The 22,829-nt window shown below is 35.5% G+C and overlaps 1 protein-coding gene across 1 annotated transcript in view; it reads right to left on the bottom strand.

Moving 5' to 3' along the window:
- Window positions 1–19,327: 19,327 nt before the first annotated feature.
- Window positions 19,328–22,829, bottom strand: part of LOC108361076 (nuclear pore complex protein Nup205-like) — a 93,741-nt gene continuing 90,239 nt past the window's right edge. The window contains exon 5 of the mRNA XM_017613603.1: window positions 19,328–19,841. Coding sequence (XP_017469092.1) covers window positions 19,343–19,841 — 499 coding nt within the window. The 3' untranslated portion in view covers window positions 19,328–19,342. The remainder of the gene's footprint in view (window positions 19,842–22,829) is intronic.

Raw genomic sequence — 22,829 nt, 5'->3', positions numbered from 1 at the left:
TTTTGCGCCGAGTCACGATGGGCAGGAGTTTGTTAAGTGTCGAGATCTAAAACTAACTAAATTCAGAACTAAATTCATTAGCTGATTTTATGTCTTTATGTTAATAATTAATTTATTGAGAGAGGATAGTATCGCTTTCTCAATGCTGAAAGGCGAATCAGAAATGTGCTGGAATGAGAGTTCAAATCCTGGCATAAGCAACGGAGTGGCTCGTGTAATTCAAAATTATTTTTACAAGTTTTGAAAAATAGGGGATAAAGGTGTCTTCATACACGGGAGGGAATATTAAGGCTAACTTCACCCAGAAGAAGCGGACTTTAAATTGAGCCTGTCAGTAATTTCACCACAAAAATTGTGCCAAGCATTTCCCTGCGACTGACAAGTGTAAGAAGATTAATAATAATATTATTATCCGTTAGATTGAACAGATTCTACTTATCAAGCGTATTAATTGGGTAATGAGATCTCCAGAAACGTAGATTTTGAGTTACTTCTCTATATTACTAAACGTGCTATATGACGTTTTCTTTTCTCGAAAGAAGGCTGTACTTATTCTGCCCAGAGTTAGCGCTGTCAAATTTTCAGGTTCTTTTCTCAGCCTTTTTACAGGGCGTCGCGTTCTTTTCTCAGCGAATTGCGCTCTGATCCGGCTAAAGTGCTGCCGTTTCTACCCTCAAATAAACGTGAGGGTGAGAGTTACACGCTTGATTCTTAATTTATGCTTGTAAAAAATGAGTGTTTGCTGTGAAATTAATTAAAGACTTACAGTGCAAGTGAATAAATCCGTATTATTAAGTTCTATAAATGAACTTCTGATGGAGTAGCACATTTTGTTTCATTCTCATATGAAGAACGCAACATTAGGTCTATTCAATAACTTTTCCAGTAAGGACTTGCAGCGAAAGCGTAATCGAAAATTAGAGGGTAAAATTGAGAGCAAGAGAAAATTTTCAGAAAAAGTTATTGAACGCACAACTAGTAAAAACTTGCCTTAAGCCATTTTAACACTTTCTGACGATTAAATCTTGGCGCGGAATTTTCTTTTTAATTGGGAATAGTCCCCATCGTCATAACAATAAAAACATATGCAACAGATTTAAATTCTTCATCCATATTTTCATTCCACTAATTATGTTTCATCAAATCATCCTCTTAAACAGTTTGTTTATATTTGAATTTGAAACATAACCTTACTTTCTGACTCCTGCAAATTCCTACCTAGTAAAATTTTTACTTGCAAGAATTTGCAGCTTTCTCGGAATGTTACGCTCTCGAATTCGCTCTCTCTTGCAAATATTTTGGGTTATTGAATGCATTTCCAGTAAAAACTTGCAAGTACTAGTAACAATTCGTAACAATTTTTTGATATTGAATGGACCTATTTTCATCGTCTCGCCGTCGCCAAAGCGTAAAGAATACTCTAAGAGCCGCCCGATCGGATGTTGTCATTGTCCATATTTCTGCGCCATATACCAGCAAGGGCATGATGAGTGACTTATAGAATGTGGTTTTCGTACGTCGCGAGAGGACTTTACTCCTAAATTGCCTACTTAGTCCAAACTAGCAGTTGTTGGCAAAAGTGATTCTGCGTTGGATTTCCATGCTGACATTATTATCGGTGTTAATGCTCCCCAAGTAAGCGAAATTCTCCACTTTCTCGATATTATAACTGACTGTTTTTTTGATGACAGGAGATACTTCATCTTGTCCTCGTTTGGAAAAGGCAGAACAGACTTCACGGTTTTGCTACCGATGATGCTTTTATATTAGAGTTACCGAAATTGTTCCTATATATTTTAAATTTTTTTTTTCAAACCAATAATTATTACTAAAAAATTGTTATTATAACTTAAAATTATTGTAACCAATACAGGTATGTTGTACACAAACACATAAATAGAAGTTCACAAATGTTGATATCAAACTATTCGTCGATTTAAATAATTAACTTTTTACTGCACATGTTTTGTTTTTACGTGGAGGAAGCATCGAAAGCTTAACTCCGTCGGTGTCAGACTTTAACCCAAACAAAACCTCCTACCGTTATGTACCATTCCCCACCCGGTACCACCGTCAACGATTTCGTCGGGATAATAACACTGTGTGACTGATAAAGTTATAGATCTATTTAAGCACAAAAAATATGCCTACTTAGTATTTTGAATACCTCCTCACAATCTGGACTTAAGCTTAAATTATTGGTGACATAACCATAACCATATAAAACGGCTGTTCCAACCAACCTTATGGCCAACACTGTATTCGATTAGTGGTGCCACACCATACCGCCATAGCCATAACCATAGCCATAGAGACCAATTGAATTTTGGTTTTCCGCCATAACCATATCAGCTGATATCTGAAGTGTGTGTTGCCAGACGTTCAAAAAAAAAAATATTGTTCACAGCGAACGTTTTGGCGTAGGTGTAGAATATGGACCATTTAGCTATGCAAAAACCAAAAGTGTGGCTCGATAGAACTTCTCACGCTGATTTCAACTGTACCAAAATTATTTGGCGCAAAAATATAAAAAAGATATAAAAGGTTAAATTAAAATTTTTGGATTTTTTGAAATATTAATATCCTATGAACTACACAACCGATTCCAAAACTAACGATGCCAAAATAAAGACAATTAATTTATCTTTCTGTTGGTGTCCATAATTTATAACCTTTATTTTAATATTAATCCAAAAATACATAAAATAAAATTTTTTAACAAAATTTTATAATTAATGCAAAAGAAATGTATATTATTAAGAAGGCACAGGTTATTACCTTTAATTTGATGTACATATTTTATTGTAATCTGCTGTTGAGGTTTAAGAATTTAGTGTTAATTTAGTGATAGTGAAAGAAGTTCTGGGCAAGTATCCTACGATATTACACATTTTCTGCATCTTGTTTCGCGTCTGGCAACACCGACATTGATGACTACGAAAAATCAGCTGTTTATAATTATGGTACCTATAAGCGATGATAGTTAATGTGGTTACGGTTATGGCAATGGTTATGGCTATGGCGTTATGGTATGTCACCACTAATTTAAGCTTCAAGGTATAAAACCGCGTTTTTCGTAGTTTGAGCCTTTGTTCGTTACCTTATTTCTGTTTATCCGATGAAAAATGTATACAGTGCGTACACGGTAGCCGAAACCCTCAATACGTGCAATTCCTTGATTAATGCAAGTCTCTAAAACAAAACATTGTAACCTTTATAAGTGCAACTTCAAAACAATTTTACCTCAATACCTACAACTTTTTTTGTTTATGCATGCCACGCACACAAAATTTGAACTTTTTGCATTTATTTGATTAGGCAGTATCCTGGAAGTGGTGTTTCAATTAAAGTGATGTGTGATGAGCAGGACCGAAGAAAATAAGCAGGGAAAAGGCAGTTTTAAGCGCTTAGATAAACATTTAAACATTAGTAAATATGCTTCCAAATATGCTCGAAAAACAACAAAAAATCTAAGTACAGTATAATGTTTTGTTTTCTATTCAGTTTATTTCAAGGATTGGACGGAATTCGAAATTTTCATATTTCCAGTGGTGTTAATGCATCAATTTATTTGTCACTTTTTTACCATTATTAAAAATAATTAGGATTATACAACACTAAGATATGAATCCTTACTTTCTTTCCAAGACTGAATTGAATTGTTTTCAAATATTTGTTATCCACCACTTGAGTTAATTATTTTTAATCTCTTCAATAACACCAATGCCTTCCAGTAGAGACAAACCGTTGGTTTTAAATTTTTGTATCTAAGCAGAACTGGAATTGAGGTTACGAGTTAAAAAAAAAATCGGTTTTTACGTTATTACTAGCAGACCTTGCGCACTTCGTCCCGTCCAAAACTAATATTTTATTTAAACATTTGGTCCAACGTCACGGTTTGGTTCACGTCCACGTTTGGTGTTGTGGTCGTCAGAAGGCATATCCTGCACTGCCGTCTTAAATATCTTAATGAAAGCGGTATGTCCGTGAAGAAGTTTTTGTGGCAACAATTATCAATTATTATTTAATTCAAAATGGTGGAGTATCATTAGTCTACAGCAGTGGTGCACACGGGAGTCTCCGGGAGCTACTCGGCTTTCACATACAAGTCGTGTGTGCGCAGCTACCGAACCTATGCGCTGCTAGCAGCCGGTCAGTTTGCGTTTGTACTTTACGCTGTAAGCCCAGTGTTGCCGTTTTACTTACTTTTAACCAATTTTGGTTATTTTTTTCTTGCCTGTGAAGTTGTTAAGATCCTTCCCATATTGGTTATTTTTAAACATTTACTGTAGTTTTTAATTTTTTTATACATACAATATTTAAATCTTTGAAAAATAGTATAAACAAATACATTTATTCTGCTCAATATGGTTATTTAAATAAAGTTATTACTACTAAAATGGCAACTCAAGATTTAGATATGCAAAAGAACATGTAAAAGTTCGAGGGTGCAACTATCGGTTCGTGTCTTTAATAAATCGTGGTGAATTAATCGCCAAGTTTTTGAAACGGCTTGGCAGTTACACCATTTCTATGTTCTTTGCACACACGTACATAGTAGTGATCTTCATCTAAAGTGGTAAAGGGATAAATTGTTTATCCGTAAAGGGATAAATTGTTTATTCCGCTTTCATCAACGCACCTTGGTAAATAATTGCACAAAATTGTTTATTATTTAACTTATCTGGCTAGTTACGTTTCATTCTTACCTCGCCCATTTTGCTAATTTGCTTTTTATGTGTTCGTAGCAAAATCAACCACCTGGCAGTCTGTCAGGGTTGAATTTTGCTGAAATGTATACGTTTATCCACCAAAATCGTTTGATAAAGTGGTAAACTTTGGTTAAATAGATGTCAATACAAAGTTTGACTGTTCATTTATCAAAATGATAATTTTATCAAGTTTATCAACAGTTTATCACTTTTGATGAAGACCCCTAGACCTGAAATGAAATTTGAATAATACGAGAGTCATTAAAAAGCCGCGAAAAATTATTAGAATTCCGCGCAAAATTGGTGCTTCAAGTTAATTTATACGGGCTCATTGCTATGGATGAGTGAACAAAAAATACACAATTTTGGTTTTATTTTGCATAATATGATTTTCAAAAAACTTTTAAATTAGGCTCGTTATAAGACATAGGCCAGCTACACCTGTCGAGGTTGAGGAGAGTAGCCGCAACAGTGAAACCCTCATCAGTGAAACCAAGTGAGAATATTTGGAATGAATGTATTAATATTACTTACATATGTATGTATTTGTTTTATAATATACAGAATACATAATATACATGGTCGGCTAAAGACTACTTTAAATGAATACATACTCAGATAGTACATATATAAATACCTGGTATATGCGGAATCCAATACCACGTCATGTATGTACAATACAAGAGGGATTTGGTTATTATTCGGGGATTTGGTTATAATCGGTTTTTGCGCTTTTGTGAAATTTATTTACCATCGTATACGCGGTGCTGCTTTTGGCGTATACGAGGTATTTCGCGCTGAGCGACGATATAGTTCAATACAGTCCAATTTTTAATAGTTTGATCTTAATTATAAAATATATACAATATGGTTGTTCACGCTAATCATGATTCAATAATACAAGGTTAGATAATTATTGACAGCCGCGGTTTGACACTCCCTTACAAAAGGTTGCATTTACGAAGGACAGAGAAAGGGGAAGAATGCAATCCCTTGTTGCGAAAATGGTAGTAGAAAAGTACGCAAAGTTGGCAATTAGTAGTGAAATTCCTTTTGTAAATTGTAATGTATTTGCAGAAAATCTGGCATTTTAAACGAAATATTGAACGAAATATTAATATATCTACGTGAACTACGTAATTCTTGTGCTATTTAGCTGTATAAAAACTGCAAAAGGACTCAAAATTAAAATAAAACAACTATGACATTTATGTAAACATCCAATTTAAAAATAATTTATGTTTTCATCAGTTAAATGTGCTTCATATTCATATACAAATAAACATATTGCACAAAAGCTTATATTTCTATTTCACAGCAAATCTACACTTTTTCCAAGTAAATTTGCAAAAAAGCAACACAGTGCCACTGCTAAGGGAGCGGTGCGAGGGAGACAACTGTCAGTTTATCGAACCTTGTATTATTGAATCATGCACGCTAATTAGGTATTTCATCGATTCTTACAAAGAAGTTGGAAACTGTGTACCTATGTACTTATTTAAAAACGTCATTTAGAGTCTGGTAATATTTACGAAGATATTAACATACATACGCACCTAATACGGGAAGCCTGATTTTCTTAAATATGTGTTTATATATATGAAAGTATTTAATTTATTTTCAGCCTTAAAAGGATTTACTTTTCAAAAATGCAAATAAAAACTGATTTTCTTTGGTTTGTAAAATTTGTCTATACGTACTATATAAAAGAATTTGTGATGACCTGAATTGTTAATCTAATAAAAAAATTGGTTATTTTTCCTTACATTTGGTAACTTTTTCGTCTAATCTTGGTTAGAAAGTTCTTTGAGCGGTGGCAACACTGTGTAAGCCTCACATGCGCGAGCTGTTTTGCTGAGTACACACATACAGATACAAAAATATTGCGCTTGTATTGTATTTGTAGGAATTTATCAAGTCTTTTAATGCATGGCGGTGATGTCAGTCTTTATTTTCCCGAGTAAATCAACCAACCGGGCAGAGGCACAAAACCGATTAAGGGTCCGGATATTCCAGGTGCATACCCTCAAATTATAGTCCTTTCTACGTTTTGCCGTGAACGTCATCAAAAGAAGGGTATATCATCCGAAGCATGAATTTTTTCATTGGGTAAGGTTTTAACGTGCAGGGACCCAAACCCAACGCACGCGTGGTTATACGTCTTGTCACATTAGCTCGCTCCCAAACGGGTGTTTGGTCACTACCCAGGTTATACGTGTACATAAATATCCGGACGAATTGAGCTGCGATTTGAACCGTAAGCAAACAAACCACTTCTGGCCAATCCCAGCTGAAACGCAAAAGCTTTGCAGTACTGGGAAATTTACAGAACATAGTGGTCAAAGGCGAATATCTCAACTAAAACCTAATGTATTTTTTAAATTCCTAGCTCTACATACCTGTATACCAAATAGCCGGACAAGCCGTTATTCTGAATAAAAAAAATTAAACTTTCCGTATACTACAGTGATTCCTAAAGTGGGCCAGGTGGACCCCCAGGGGTCCACGGAAGACTCGACAGTGGTCTACGTTGGCGTAAGAAAATATGGGGGTCCACGAGTTGTAAGTGGGGGTCCACGAAAATTCATCTGGTCTCGATAGTAAAGAACCAAAATGGTTGCTTAATAGCCTATTTATTTAACTTTAATGTATAGTGCTCTTGACGCACTGGTGAACTTGCCGTCTCTTTGTGTCATCATACGTGAGGAAGCCTTAAAGACCACCTGCAGACTAAAAAGAAACGGATGTTGGTATAACACTGAGTGAGGCGATGTGGAAATTGACGGTGGCAGATATTTGAGCACTTGTATCTTTTCAATGCTACAGGATAGTATGCCAACATTACCTTTGTTGAAGAGATTCTAGAGAGAGAGGGAGTTTCCTGAGGAGAATGCTGGTTTAATTCCAGCACTGAGTCCGCACTCGCACATTGTGGAATGTTCGCTGATGGCTCCAAAACTGACTCAGGGTCAGGATCTGGAGTGTTTTTTCGAAGTAAATGTGGACAAGCTTCACTTTTTCTCTCGGGGAATATACTTCGGTCTTCTAGGCTGAGGTATTTGCAATCCCCAAAGCCATAGACTACGTGGTGGAAAATAGGTGGAGGGGAAGGAGTTTACGTGCCTACAGGTACAGCCAAACTAAGTACTTCCAAACTAGTTCGGCAATGCACGTCTAGACTAAATTATCTTGGTAAAGATAACGAGCTTGCTTTACTCTGGGTGCCGCGTAACTCGGGAGGGCCTGGAAATGAGACATCCGACCCTTTGGCCACAGTTGGCTTAGACCAACAACCACTTATAGCAATCCCCACTTCGACCATCGAAGCCACCATCAGAAACTGGGTGGATACTGCGCTCAGCAATGACTGAGAGCCATCGAGTGAATGCAGGTGGGCAAAACTCATGTTGCCTTCAATCTTAGGTCTATCTAGTTTTTTCCTCTCACTGAGAAGACGGGACTGCTGACTGGTCACTTCACGTGGCACAAATACCTGACTGTGTAACAGGCGTAAATGACAACTCCATTTGCCCAAACTGCTTTGAAGAGCATGAGACGGTGGAACACTTTTTGAGCTTCTCGCTTGCTGTTTTGTTTATTATCGATTTATCTAGATTCGGTCTTTGGTTTTTTGTCAGTTCCTGAATTTGAAGTTTGGCGTAAAAAGCTCTGCAGTTTTGTTGTTTCAAGTTTAGGTTTTAAAAACGCGAGGGACGAAAATTTATCGCATCACTTTAAAACTCGGAGATATAAAAATAAAAGTGATGCCATCAACGCAAATAAACTATTCGACAAATACATCACATGCAAATTCACGAGTGAGCCGAACATGTGAGTTTATTGCTCTTAAAAATATAACTCCTCAGAACGAGATAGTTCTTTCGTGGCTTTACGAGCTCTGTTTTTAAAACTTGCAAGTGTTTAATCACATTATTTTAATAAATGGAACACAAGAAAATATTTTTTTTTTATGTTTGCCATTTCGAATTAAGTTTTGTGACTCACCCGCGATGTAAAATTAATTTTCGCATTTTTTGATGAGCTTTGGAAATATGATAGAAATGAGCATCAGGTGGTCTACTGAAACCATATATGTAGAACTTCTATATTGCTAGTACAATATGATCGCAATGAGTTTTCAATTCGAAATCAAAGAAAGACAGCCTATGAAAATTTTTGTGATTGTAGAAGTATACGTGTATATTTGTAAATTACTACAGAGAATGAAGTGCCATATCATAACAGGGGTGGCTCAGGGAATTCAACAAACAAACACAAATTTGACGGTGTCATTTTTCCTTCAAGCAGCATGTATATCGAGACCCAGCCGCGAAAATAAAGAAAGCAAACTTTTTTAAAAATTTAATGTTGATGCATAAATGCTCTTAGAGCACCTGCATCAAAAAGTACATTAAAAAATATATATACGGGTCGTTCCATACAATATTTATACCTCAATATTTTTTTTGGTGTGAAATATATTTTTTTATCGAAAAAAATAAGACACCTATTTTTTTATTTCGTCATGATATTCGAAAATCTCGGAAAAAAATTCCCGAAATTTTGAACTCACGGAGAAGTTTCTATTTTTAATTGTTTGCAGTTAATAAACTATTGTGCCCTAGAAACTTTATCTTATAGTTCGTGGCAATTTCAAAATGGGTGAGTATCATTTTTCAACAGAAATCCTATATATGTATGTACATTAGGGCGGGTCGAAAATCAAATTTTTCTCAAATCCCTTGGTAATAGTGAAAATATATTGTATCATGAAGTCAACAACAAGCCTGCAAAATATTAGTATTTTATTTTAATTGTGAGAGCCCGCGCATCGACCGCCAAGAGACCCACAGCACACTAGTCGAATAAGACCAATTCTTGTTAAAAATTCTGGGTTCAGTAAAAAGGGTTGGTGCATATTGTTAGATAATGAATCCGTTAACGCAAAAGATAAAGTCAAATATCATTTCTCGCAGCACTTTAGCTTATCGTTAATCTGAAACTTAACTATTTTCAAAGAAATTTTAATTGTTCTCTTGATAATTGCACTGGCCTATAGTCAAAAGATGTGATGAACAGCATTAATATTGCTGGCGTGCATTTAGATCGCTAGTTCCAAATATTCTAATCNAAATTCATAAGGGAATATTATAGTTTTTGTAAGTTTTATCTTGATATCTTAAAAACGTGTACTTATTGAAAAATGATAAATGAACGTGAGGTACTAAATTTAATAGCCCTTAATTTGATATATCATCCTTTTTATAACAATAACTCATTCCATAGATATTACAAGCCAAAGTTTCATTTTCGAAATTCATACACTTTGATTTAATTGCGCGGGCTAAAGATAAGTTTTAAATTAATCTTTCTTGGTCAATAACAATTGGCTTAGGCCTAAAACATCATTATATTACTATTACAATGCGGTCAAATGACTTTTATTTTCCCCCATACAAAATCGACCCAGCCTAATGTACATACACAGACTTATTTCAGACGAAATACCTTAAAAGCCAGTTTCATGAAAACAATTTAAGTGAAAAATGATTTTTTTCTATCAGGTTCCATATTAAATTCAAAAAATAAAAATAAATTTTCATTAAATTGCTTTCATGAAACTGACTTTTAAGGTATTTCGACAGGTGGTGATTTGAAATTTAACACTGCACAACTCAACGCTGGTGTCTTTGAACGAAGCTTTAACGCATTATAATGTAGGCAAATCACAACCATTAGGCCAATCGAAACACACAAGAGTTCGATATACTCAATGGTTCAATAGGTCGATTTAGTCTCTGACATTCACCGCACCTTTTCTTACTTCTCGATTTTTAGTAATAACTCGACCACAGCACCACCTGGCAGTTCTTTTTTGCAATTGGGCTGCCGTTACCGTTTCCAATACATATTTCGAATATTCGCCAAATCGGTTCATAAAAAAGATTTTTAGTAATAACGCCAACTGGCGGGTTAAGTTGTGAAACTAAACTATCCAGAGACCCACTCAAACACCCGCACAAAACTTTGTTAAAATCCCTCCAGGCGTTTAGGATTTCACTCACAAACATGCCTTCAGAAGAATTATATATATACACATTCAATAATAAGTAAAAGTCAGTACGTTTGTACTTTTCCATGCCCTCTTTTCATAAAGCCCATTTTTCCCCATGAGTATGGGATTGATTTCATATGTCTCCATACGAAGTTCCAGTACTGTACTATGAATACTTCCAAAGATATGCAGTATGAAATCCGGCTTGTATGGTAGGTGCCACGCCCCCTTTTCCAACAGCTCCATATTTTCTCCAAGTTCCAGTACTCAACCAAGAACAATTCTAGAGATATGCAATAAGAAAAATTCGACTTGTATGGAAGTTGCCACGCCGGTATAAAGTTCCAGTAAACACTTCCAGAGATACTTATTATGAAAAATTCGGTTTATATGGAAGGCGCCACGCCCCCTTTTCCAACAGCTCCATATTTTCTCCAAGTTCCAGTACTCAACCAAGAACAATTCTAGAGATATGCAATAAGAAAAATTCGACTTGTATGGAAGTTGCCACGCCGGTATAAAGTTCCAGTAAACACTTCCAGAGATACTTATTATGAAAAATTCGGTTTATATGGAAGGCGCCACGCCCCCTTTTCAAATAGTCTGAATTTTTCTTTGTGAGTATGCGATTGATTTCATATATCTCCATACCCAGTTCCAATGCTGTACCATGAACACTTCCAGAGAAATGCAGTATGAAAAATTTTTATTGTATGGGAGGGCCGACGACCTTTTACAATAGCTCCAATTTTCCTCAAGAGTATGCGATTGATTTCATATACATATTACCTCCATACCAAGTTCCAGTACTCTACCACGAACATTTCCAGAGATATATTTACATGAACAATTCGGTTGCATATGAGGCTCCATAGCTCCAATTTTTCTCCAGGAGTATGCGACCGATTTCATATACGTCAATACCCAGTTTCAGGGCTCTTCCATGAACACTTCCAGAGATATGGAGTATGAAAAATTCGGTTTGTATGGGAGGTTCCGCGCCCTTTTTATATATCGAGATTTTTGTTAGCTGATAACCATCCTTTGAACGTCTGCAGCAGGTTTCCGAAATTTCGAAAAAATCGGTTCAGCCATTCTCGAGCTTTGCGATATACATTAGAATCTATGTCATAGATGGATGGACGCTGCTTTTAATATTGCGCTGACTTAGTACGTACAAAAAAACATAGCAGCAGGGTTTTTGTACGTAATTACATACATACAAATGTATGTACATAAATATTCTCATACAAATGTAAGTGCTAACAGCAATGTTAATTGCTCCTTATGCATACATATGTAATTGCCGACATTATTTATCCATGAACTGTACATACATATTTGTTGTTTTTTTAACATAAGAATAAACATTAACGTTAACATTAGCACGTATGTGTATGTTACATAACCCTTGCTTTGAGCTGTATTCCGTACAAATTAACAACAGATGGCGCTCTTATTTGTGATTTGCTGATAAGCAGCGCTGTTATGTGGGCATGTATATAAGATTCTATATGATTTTTAAAGTCCTGCAGTTCCATTTTCAAGAAGTGTTTAAAAGTTTTTTTTTTTGCCTAAGACAATGAGAAGCCCATGGGCAAATTAATTAGCAACAAGAGATTACGGGGTGTGCATTGATCAGTGGTTAACGCTTCTGACTTTGCACATCGATGACGCGGGTTCGATCCCTGCTGAAGTATCGAAAAAATAAGTGTTATGAGGAGATGAAGTGATCTACGAAATAGCTGCTATAACTTCTACCGCTTAGACTTTGTTGCTTTTTTCTAATAAAAAAAATCGTGGTACAAAGCTCAAGACAATATTAAAAATAAAATTTTAATAAGCCGCAATAACATTGACAAATCCATAGTTCAGGAAAAGCCTGACTGAAACTATACTATAACGCAAATGAATGTATAGAATTGACAAACAACCACGCTGTCAAGTTTAAATATCGGCAAATAAGCTGCACTTTATAGTAGTAGGTTGAATAAGGAAATGAATTAGCAACAAGAATTTACGGCTTGCGCATTGCTCGGGGGTTAACTCTTCTGACTTTGCACATCGATGACGCGGGTTCGATCCCTCCTGAAGGCTAGGAAAATTAAGTCTGAGGAAGAGACCACTTAGACTTTGTTGCTTTTTCCATTGTTCCTAATAAAAATAATCGTGGTACAAAGCTCAAAAATATTTCTGCAGATTCATCGTTTGTACCTTTGAACTCGTCAGAAGTGTATACATCAAATAAGTTAAACAGCAGCAGTTTACGATTTTATTTTGGCTGAAAATACACATATGTATATGTATACCAGGGTAGTTGCGAATATTTGCATGCGCATTCGTTATGCGAATGATTCGCATCATTTTACACATTCGCATTAGACATTCGCATTCGCATCAAATGATAGGAATTTTTTGCGAATGTGAATGTGTACATGGGCAGAGAGTCCACTCTAATATTGTTGATATGGCTCTAAGTCTGTCTAACCAGGCTGCGGACAATAACCGGCTTTTAGCTTCAGGCGCTATACGGTTAAGTAGTACTATATCAAGCAATATTGATGGACCTTCAACAAGTACTGCTAAAAGTCGTATAAGCAATCTAGAAATAATTTTAGATTCCCTCAGCGAAAGCGAAGACTCGAATGTAGAATCTGGAGACATTAAAAAATGTGAAATTAAAGATCAATTGAAGGCCTCTCTTACAGAAAAACGAGCTCATCTCGATGAAAATCCTCTCGATTGGTGGAAAACTAAACTAAAATACGACAAATTATCAGATCTGACCCGCAAATATTGGAGCGCTCCACCCGCCAGCGTCCCAAGTGAATGACTGCCAACTTAAAGTTTAAACAGACGGCAGCGTTGATCGGGATTAACTCGGACTTGATCCGGATCAACTGCAGTAAATTCCCGAGTTGATCGGATCAACGCTGCCGTCTGTTTATGCTTTTAGCTCAAACCGTGCCAGTTTTGGTCCTATTTTACTTCAAATGGCACTTAATTTTTCAATTTGGCACAAAGTGCCAAAATGGCACTTTTGTAAAAAAATCTACATTTCAATACATTTTTGTGAAATCCTTTGCGTGTAGTTACTTCTTTTTCGCAACTAAAATTTTCTAATTTATAAAGGCTATTCAACTGGTTTATCTTATTTTATCATTGCACTTTTGTTTTGAAAATGTGGTTCTTTTTTTATTGCTAAATGGGAATTATAAGAAATAATGGCACCTTTTTTGGCACCTTTATTTTTCTATTTGGCACTTTTTTATCATCAATAGGGCACCTCTTAGCTAAGGATAGTTGGCAGCCCTGTCCAAGTGAGCAATTGTTCAGTGCCCGGCCTTATATACGAGCCTCTAAGAAATCGCCTCATGGGAGAAAAGGCAGCAAAATTACTTTTTTTGAAATATGATATGCGCATTTTGAACTTTGACTACTAGATTAAAACACTGTATAGGTTAAGCAATCGTTCAATGTTCTAATAATTAAAAAACATTTTAAGTAAGCATTCGCGAATGTGAAAAATATGACATTCGAAACATCCCTAATGTATACATACATCGTATGAGTCCTAAACGTCAAAAATATGTAAGCGACATCTTTTTTATTTTTGATGCAGAAATGCATCTGCATCATAAAGAAAATTTTGAAATAAATCTTTTTACATCTTTTTGGCGGTTAGGGCTCGATATGTGAAAACTATGTGATTGGCGGAAACTCTAACTCACGCACGCTCACGCCAGCCAAAGTTTCAGTCACGCAACGTGTCACGTAGGAAATCACGTGGTTTGCATATCTATCCCTAGAATACTAACGTTCGCCTGTGAGGCGGAACGAAGCGCGATATTTCAGGAACGCTTTTAATGATCATAGTAAACGTTCGCGCCAACTCAGCTTAGCGCTGTACGAGGCTGTTAGCAAACGCACATTGTGCAGTGGCCTTGCGCGGCTGAGTTCCACGCCCTCTTGACGCCTGACAGGCGAACGTTAGGAGTAAAGGTAATTTTGTTTGCTGTACTTATTTCAGTTTTTAACATGTTTGTTGGCTATTTTCTGTTTTGAACTTAATTTTTTTTTTTTACTTTTCGAGAGGGGTTCCTATGAAGAACAAGTTCTAAAATGATTGGAAGAAATATCGTTGAATGGAATCGATAGTGAGAACAATTTGGAAGAAGATTTCAGTGAATGCGCCTTATGAGTAAAAACTAAGCAGTTGCTTTTCAGATGGCAAAACAGATTAAGCTTAAAAAATCTGTATAAAAATATTTAAAAATCTTTTCAACGGAATCGTAAGAATGAGATTTCTGATGCTGTTTTTTTTTTACTTTTTTTCAAAGATTGATTTACAAAAAACTTGAATAACTGGGCCAAAACTATTCTTATTTAGACTTATGGGATCTCGATAGAAAGGTATTTTCACACTGTTTTTATTTCAGTGCAAAAAAGCCATTCGTGTCCCCTTTTTTTTTCAAATACCAACACATCTTAATTCAACTTTGAATGACGTTCGTTCATCCTACCTTTCTCTTTCATCCTTTTAATGAGTTTATTATCAAATAAATAAAAAGGGTGAGAAAATACTTTTCCAGTGACACCTCTTAAGTCTAAATCGGAAGAGCTTAGAAAAATCTTTGAAAAAAGTTAAAAAACAGTATCAAAAATCTCATCATTACGATTCCGTTTAAATTTTTTTTTAATTTTTTTAAAAATATTTTCATGCAAATTTTTTAAGCTTAAACCGTTTTGTCATTTGAGGGGATTTTTTCAAAAAAAAAAATCTTTAAGAACCTATTTTTATTCATGAAAAACTCCATTTTTGGAGGTATTTTCAAATCGGTCCAGCTCACTTAAATCTTAGTATTTTTCGGAAATATTTTGGTGGACGTCTTAAAATATAATAGATTTTATAATTCTAATGGAAAAATAGTACAGATTTTTCTTTGTATGGGGAGCGATGCAGTCTAACACAAATATGTATGTTTGGACATATGTACTAGAGGCCTGCATGAATGCATTCAAAACGGCTTATGAATTATTCATATAAAAAACGAATGAATGACTTTGGCTTCAAATTTTTGAATTTGAGTGAATAGCTGTTCTGATATTTGTGTCGACATTACAATATTCAAACAAAGTGAAAATAAATTGAATTGAAATAAATGACAAATTTTTGTATGAATATGCAAAAATATTTTTTCTATGCACATATGTACAAACATACGGGCGGTATTGTCACTTGCGAAGCGAATGAATTTGGCGAAGCGAATTAAAAGGCAGAGAAGGTATTAAAAGTGTGCGCGATGCGAAGAACTTGCACAAGCTGATAAAAGCGAACACTCTTAATGCATATTTAAGTTGCGTCCGCCTATCCCTTCGCTTCGCCAAACCGTTCGCTTCGCCAAATTCATTCGCTTCGCAAGTGACAATACCGCCCTACATATGTATGTATGTATGTATTGCTGCGCTCCTATTACGTACGAAAAAAACTTGTTTGTAAAAGAAAAAACTTTTACCGAAATGAGTTTGAACGATTTGAATGTTTTCCATTCAGTCATTCACATTCTTCCATTTGAAGGTAGAAAATTAAAAACAAAATGAGTATTCATAACTTACAAAATTCCAAACGCTGAGTGTTTTGTATGTGAAGTAAAATATTCAAATCTAGAGTACTCTGTTTGGCTAGAAGTTTGAATGAATTCATGCAGCCCTCTAATATGTACATAGAAAACACGATTCAATAATAAAAGGTTTGCTCAAAAAACAGTTTTCTCGCTCCCTCGTGACCAAATCAGCTCCCTTAGCAAGGCACTGTGAGTGGGTTCGTGTGTGAGTGCAAAGCTTTTGTAAGGGAGCTAAGGGAGTGTCAAAACTCGAATGCCACTAATGAGCAAACCTTTAATTATTGAATCATGCATAGAAAAAATATTTTTGAATATCCATACAAAAAATTGTCGTTTATTTCAATTCAATTTATTTTTACTTTGTTTGAATATTGTAATGTCGACACACATATCAGGACAGGTATTCACTCTAATTCAAAAAAAATTTAAGCCAAAAACATTCATTCGTTTTGTATATGAATAATTCATAAGCTGTTTTGAATGAATTCATGCAGCCCTCTAGTGGGTATAGCATACCAGGCCTCGAACACTTTTTCCCAAAGTTCTGCGCTGTTTTTAGGGTTCGCTGCTCTTACGGCGTTCTTGACATCTCCCCACAGATTTTCGATGGGATTTAGGTCCGGCGATTGTGCCGGCCACTCCACTATATCGACTTCGGGTCACTATCTTGTTGATATACCCATTTAAGCGGCATGTTGTCTTCGGCATATGGAAGCATAGGGATCTCAAGGATGTCTATATAAATAAATTGATCCATAACTCCAGAAATCTTGTAAATCGGACCTACACCGTAGTATGAAAAGCACGCCCAGGCTATGATGGAAGCACCACCATGTTTTACGGTCTTCACGGTGTTCTCGACGGCCTTTAGAGCCGAATAGTACCATTTTACTCTCGTCGCTCCACAAAATATTGCAACACTTCGTAATAGGCCAATCGACATGCGCTCTGGCGAACTCCATCCTTTTTGCAATGGCCTTTTTGGTGAGTAAAGGCACTTTCCGGGGGCTTCTGGGAGGAATTCAGATTCTAGCAATCTCCTTCCTATCGTCACTGCACTGACTAGTAACTCTAGTCGTTGCTTTATTTCTCTGGAGCTGAGTTTTGGATTTTGTTTTGCAATTTTCTGGTTTATTTTGCCATTTTAAAGCATTTGCAATCATTTTAGAACTGCATCGTACAATTTTTTCTATTTCTCGATAATATTTGCCATTTTTACGCTATGTTTTGATGAAATTTCGCTTTTCTTCTGTGCAGTGCTTGGATCTGCCCATTATGCTTATATATTTCAACGAAATTAAACTTACCATTCGCAGCAAAAAGATCAGAACAATCAAAATTTGTGTGAAGAAAATACCGATTTAATGTAATTCTGCAATTATTATGAACAGCTTTTATCACATGTGCATAACAAACTAACTCCGTAACAACATTGAACATTTATTTTCGCTCGCTCGCGGTATACTAAAACTAAGGTGCTTTTACTGCTATTATGAATGACTTTATAATATTGGATATAGCGCGGCTATTTTTGTGAACATAACTGTACGTGTATTTATTTGTCGAATCTGCTTATTTTACATCTATGAAGCCTAACATGTTTGAAAATCTCAAGTCTAATTTACAATGATATAGTTCAAATCGCCTGGTTTAGCGTCGCTCAACAAAAGGCTGGTAGATCTCTTCTTTGCAGGCGTCATGGTATGTTGTGTTGAACAACATATCCACCTGCCAGTGGATTTGGGTGACTAAGCAGTTTTATTTTACACCATCGGTATCCCAAGGCCTCTATGTATATTTTCATTGCGTTTCGGTGCTCCCGTTAAGGTCCTTAGCGCTTTTGATGGAAATCTTTGGATACTNAACAGTTTTATTTTACACCATCGGTATCCCAAGGCCTCTATGTATATTTTCATTGCGTTTCGGTGCTCCCGTTAAGGTCCTTAGCGCTTTTGATGGAAATCTTTGGATACTCTTAATGTTGGTTGCACGGGTTGTACCCCACAGTTGAATACCATACATCCATATAGGCTTGATGACTCTATTATATATTTATAAGTACTTTATAATCCAGTTTCATTTTTGAATTTCTGTCAGTTCAAGCTGACTTCAGCTTCATTTGTGCAATCTTGGTTATGTGTTCTTGCGCCAGGTTAGTTTCCTGTCGAAGTTTATTTCTAGATACGTCACTCCATTGGCTTGTGGAATATGAACATTACTTAATTTGATGCCGGGCATAATTGCGGTCTCAATGAAAATTGTATATATTTACACGTCTGTTCGTTGAATTTTATGCGCCAGTTTGCCACATTGACCTAGTTTTCCTCTGGAGCTGATGNACAGGTTAGTTTCCTGTCGAAGTTTATTTCTAGATACGTCACTCCATTGGCTTGTGCAATATGAACATTACTTAATTTGATGCCGGGCATAATTGCGGTCTCAATGAAAATTGTATATATTTACACGTCTGTTCGTTGACTTTTATGCGCCAGTTTGCCACATTGACCTAGTTTTCCTCTGGAGCTGATGGCAACTTACGGATTCGTAATCTGTATAAAAAAGTCGATCAAAAACAGCTTTAACATTTGCCGCACGAAAATCAGTGTTGCCCTGTGTTTTATTGATCAAAAAAATAAAAATCCAATTTTAACTATTAAATTATGATTTTTATTATATCAGAACCGTTACGGCCCCTGATAATTTTCTATGTTAAGCCGAATGGCATTCGATCTAAAAGAAGATAAACAATTAAATGCGTTTTTCTAAACTGTTCGCACAGACAAAGTTTGAATTTCGTTTAACTTTTTCCAACAAAAACGACGTAGGTCTAGCAACGTTCGATGTGCAAAAGTCAGGATCATTGGTTTAAAATAAAGATAATTTATAATTTGCATAAGATCGCAAATGCGGATAAAATATTGATAAGAAGTTTATTTGTAAATAAATTATACTTACGAATAATATTGAATCAGAGATCCAAAAAAATGTTCCCAGGATAAAGCTGTGCTGCCAGTTAATCCTGAAGCTTGTCTCAACAGGTTGAAGGTATAACGCGCAGACCTTTCACAACTTGTCAAACCAGCTATCATTTTTAAATACGATACAAACAGAGTAGATGGTAACAGTTCTCCAGCTAAACGAATAAACTTAAATAATGACACTGATCGAGAAGTTGTTTTCAATGAACTGAACGTTGAATCAAGTGGTTCCCAAAATTCTATGCACAGCGAGAGTTCGGCTCGATTATCTTTATAAAATTTGGATATACACAGCATCAACATTTCAAAACTGTGGTCTAAATTGCTGGGTGGCTCCAGACCTTCTTTTAAAAATCCCATAACTGCTCGAGCGGTTTCATCAGCCTTTCCTCGTAATTCGGTTACTTTAGAATGCATAAATTCAATGAAGTCCGTAATTAACATATGAAAACGACGGTAAAAGAATTCGTGCCTAAAATTAAAATAGATTAGCCAAAATCTTTTAAACATTTACCTTGGTTCAATATACAGGTGAAGTAATAAGAAAGCTTTATCGCTTTATTTTCTGGCATTGGGCTGCTGAAGATAATGGCTTAATCCTTTTATTAATCTAGGGTAACAGTGCTGATTCTGGAAATTTCTTAAAATTTATATGCTACATCGTTCATTAACTAAAAGACAGTCTTAACTCGAAAATTCAGATTTTCCAGGAGACGCAATTAGTTATGCGGAAACTAAAATAATTTAGCACGAAAATATTACACACTTTGAATGATGACGAGTACAATTCAAAGATACTCTATTTTAACGAAATTAATCATTAGTGGATTAAGGCAAAGAATTGATGAATAATGTACTTAGTTTTAAAATGTAAGAACAAAATGTAATATTACGTTCAAATGAGCGCTATTTAACATGTTAAATGAAGAAGAGCTTCTCATATATCACAATCGTTCACATTGAAATTATAAAGTTAATTTTGACGTTTGCTCGATTACAAATAAGAATCAAGTTTTTGTTTAGATTTTTTTGTCCGATTTTGTCTGCTTTATGATATTAACGCATGCGGTTTACTTAGAGACTTCAAAATTGTTAGTTTGTATTAGAGGTTTACGCCGACAGGCTTCGCGGCGGCGGCATGGTCAACTTCAAAAACAATCGGCGGCGACGCCGGCGCTACTGCCCATAAGGTAGATTCCAAAGATCCATGGGGATACTAGTCTTATCATGTCACCTCGTCAGCGCTAGGCATTCGATATGCCAATTCAGATTATAATTCTATTTAATTCATTCTTGAATAAGTCTTAAATTTAAATAATGTTACTTCCTACTTGAATTAAAATGATGAGTGCCTGGCGCTGATGGATGGGCGAACAGAAGAAGGCCTGAGGTATATATTTACATATGAACATACATACACACATGGTTCTCTATGTTCTCTACAGATCCGTATGTACTATTTAAATTTAAAAATAAAAAGGTTAAGTTATTGGAGTAGTTTATGTCGCTACTGAAGCATTTCATGCCACCGCGGCCACCTCTGTGCGCGACCTCTCAGGATTTGGATGAAAGTTGAAGAGAATGAAGGTCTAGGTGACATGAACATACGTGCAGCATATCTTGTCGATAGGCCTATTTACACGGGACTTAAATTTTAAGAAAACTTTCCTCTTTCAAAAATATACAATTTCAAAAAATTTCAATGTCTATTTATCATATTGCTCGAGCGTTAGACGATCCAGAGTCCATACGCCTAAGTAGCCCATTACGCCCATTTGGGTACTTAAAGTTGACATTATAGACAATGTTTTTATGTTAAAAAAAAAAACAATGTTTGAAACGCTATAAAAAAAAATAAATCAAAAAGAAAAATGTTTACTTATTTTTTTTTTTGTTTTTTGATACGTTGCACATTGATGTAAAAAATGTATAATTAAAGCCCATAATAACACGGAAGAAATGCATGTTTTTTCTTTAGTTTTATGTTTATAGGCTAGTCTGATCTTTAAGCATTGGTGCAAATACATGTTTTTTCATTAAAAGGTTTCCAAGATACAGCACTTTAAAGAAAGGTATGTACGACGTTTTCTTAAAGTTTAAGTCCCGTGTAAATAGGCAAGCCCTACGTTATATCGGCAAAATATACTGCACGTATATTCATATCACCTAGACCTTCAATCTCTTCAACTTTCATCCAAATCCTTAGAGGTCGCGCATAGAGGTGACCGCGGTGACATGAAATACCTCTACTAATAAATTTTTGTAGTAATCTTATNGTTATTGGAGTAGTTTATGTCGCTACTGAAGCATTTCATGCCACCGCGGCCACCTCTGTGCGCGACCTCTCAGGATTTGGATGAAAGTTGAAGAGAATGAAGGTCTAGGTGACATGAACATACGTGCAGCATATCTTGTCGATAGGCCTATTTACACGGGACTTAAATTTTAAGAAAACTTTCCTCTTTCAAAAATATACAATTTCAAAAAATTTCAATGTCTATTTATCATATTGCTCGAGCGTTAGACGATCCAGAGTCCATACGCCTAAGTAGCCCATTACGCCCATTTGGGTACTTAAAGTTGACATTATAGACAATGTTTTTATGTTAAAAAAAAAAAACAATGTTTGAAACGCTATAAAAAAAATAAATCAAAAAGAAAAATGTTTACTTATTTTTTTTTTGTTTTTTGATACGTTGCACATTGATGTAAAAAATGTATAATTAAAGCCCATAATAACACGGAAGAAATGCATGTTTTTTCTTTAGTTTTATGTTTATAGGCTAGTCTGATCTTTAAGCATTGGTGCAAATACATGTTTTTTCATTAAAAGGTTTCCAAGATACAGCACTTTAAAGAAAGGTATGTACGACGTTTTCTTAAAGTTTAAGTCCCGTGTAAATAGGCAAGCCCTACGTTATATCGGCAAAATATACTGCACGTATATTCATATCACCTAGACCTTCAATCTCTTCAACTTTCATCCAAATCCTTAGAGGTCGCGCATAGAGGTGACCGCGGTGACATGAAATACCTCTACTAATAAATTTTTGTAGTAATCTTATGCACCGTTATGTTAAATTATTGAGTTCTTACGATTTTTCGGGTTGTAGATTGAAAAAAGGGTGGTCTACTTTTTTCCAACAGTTTAACCCATTAACTCCCACTAGAACCGGCTTTTTTGACCCATGGTTAAAATTTCCACTAAATATTAAGCGCAAAATTTTACTAATGTCAAGATTTTATTCAGTTTTTAAAATGTGATTATTGTACAGCACAAGATCGCACAGTGGTTCGGATCGCAAATCTAGCTGGACGAAACTATTTAAACAAATACTCGTTGATGGATCTTTACACCACTTCTTACCTAGGGGATTTTTGGGTCGCTGATTACGAATCTGAAGTCACTTATCAAAAATTCAAAATGGCGGATCCAATATGGCGGACGAAAATTAAAAAA

This window comes from Rhagoletis zephyria, unplaced genomic scaffold (assembly GCF_001687245.7).
Source record: "Rhagoletis zephyria isolate East Lansing unplaced genomic scaffold, Rhagoletis_zephyria_1.1 Rzeph_scaffold_00694, whole genome shotgun sequence".
Classification (NCBI taxonomy): domain Eukaryota; kingdom Metazoa; phylum Arthropoda; class Insecta; order Diptera; family Tephritidae; genus Rhagoletis; species Rhagoletis zephyria.
The sequence above is the reverse complement of the archived record's forward strand: the minus strand, read 5'-3'. Positions and strand labels throughout refer to the sequence as shown.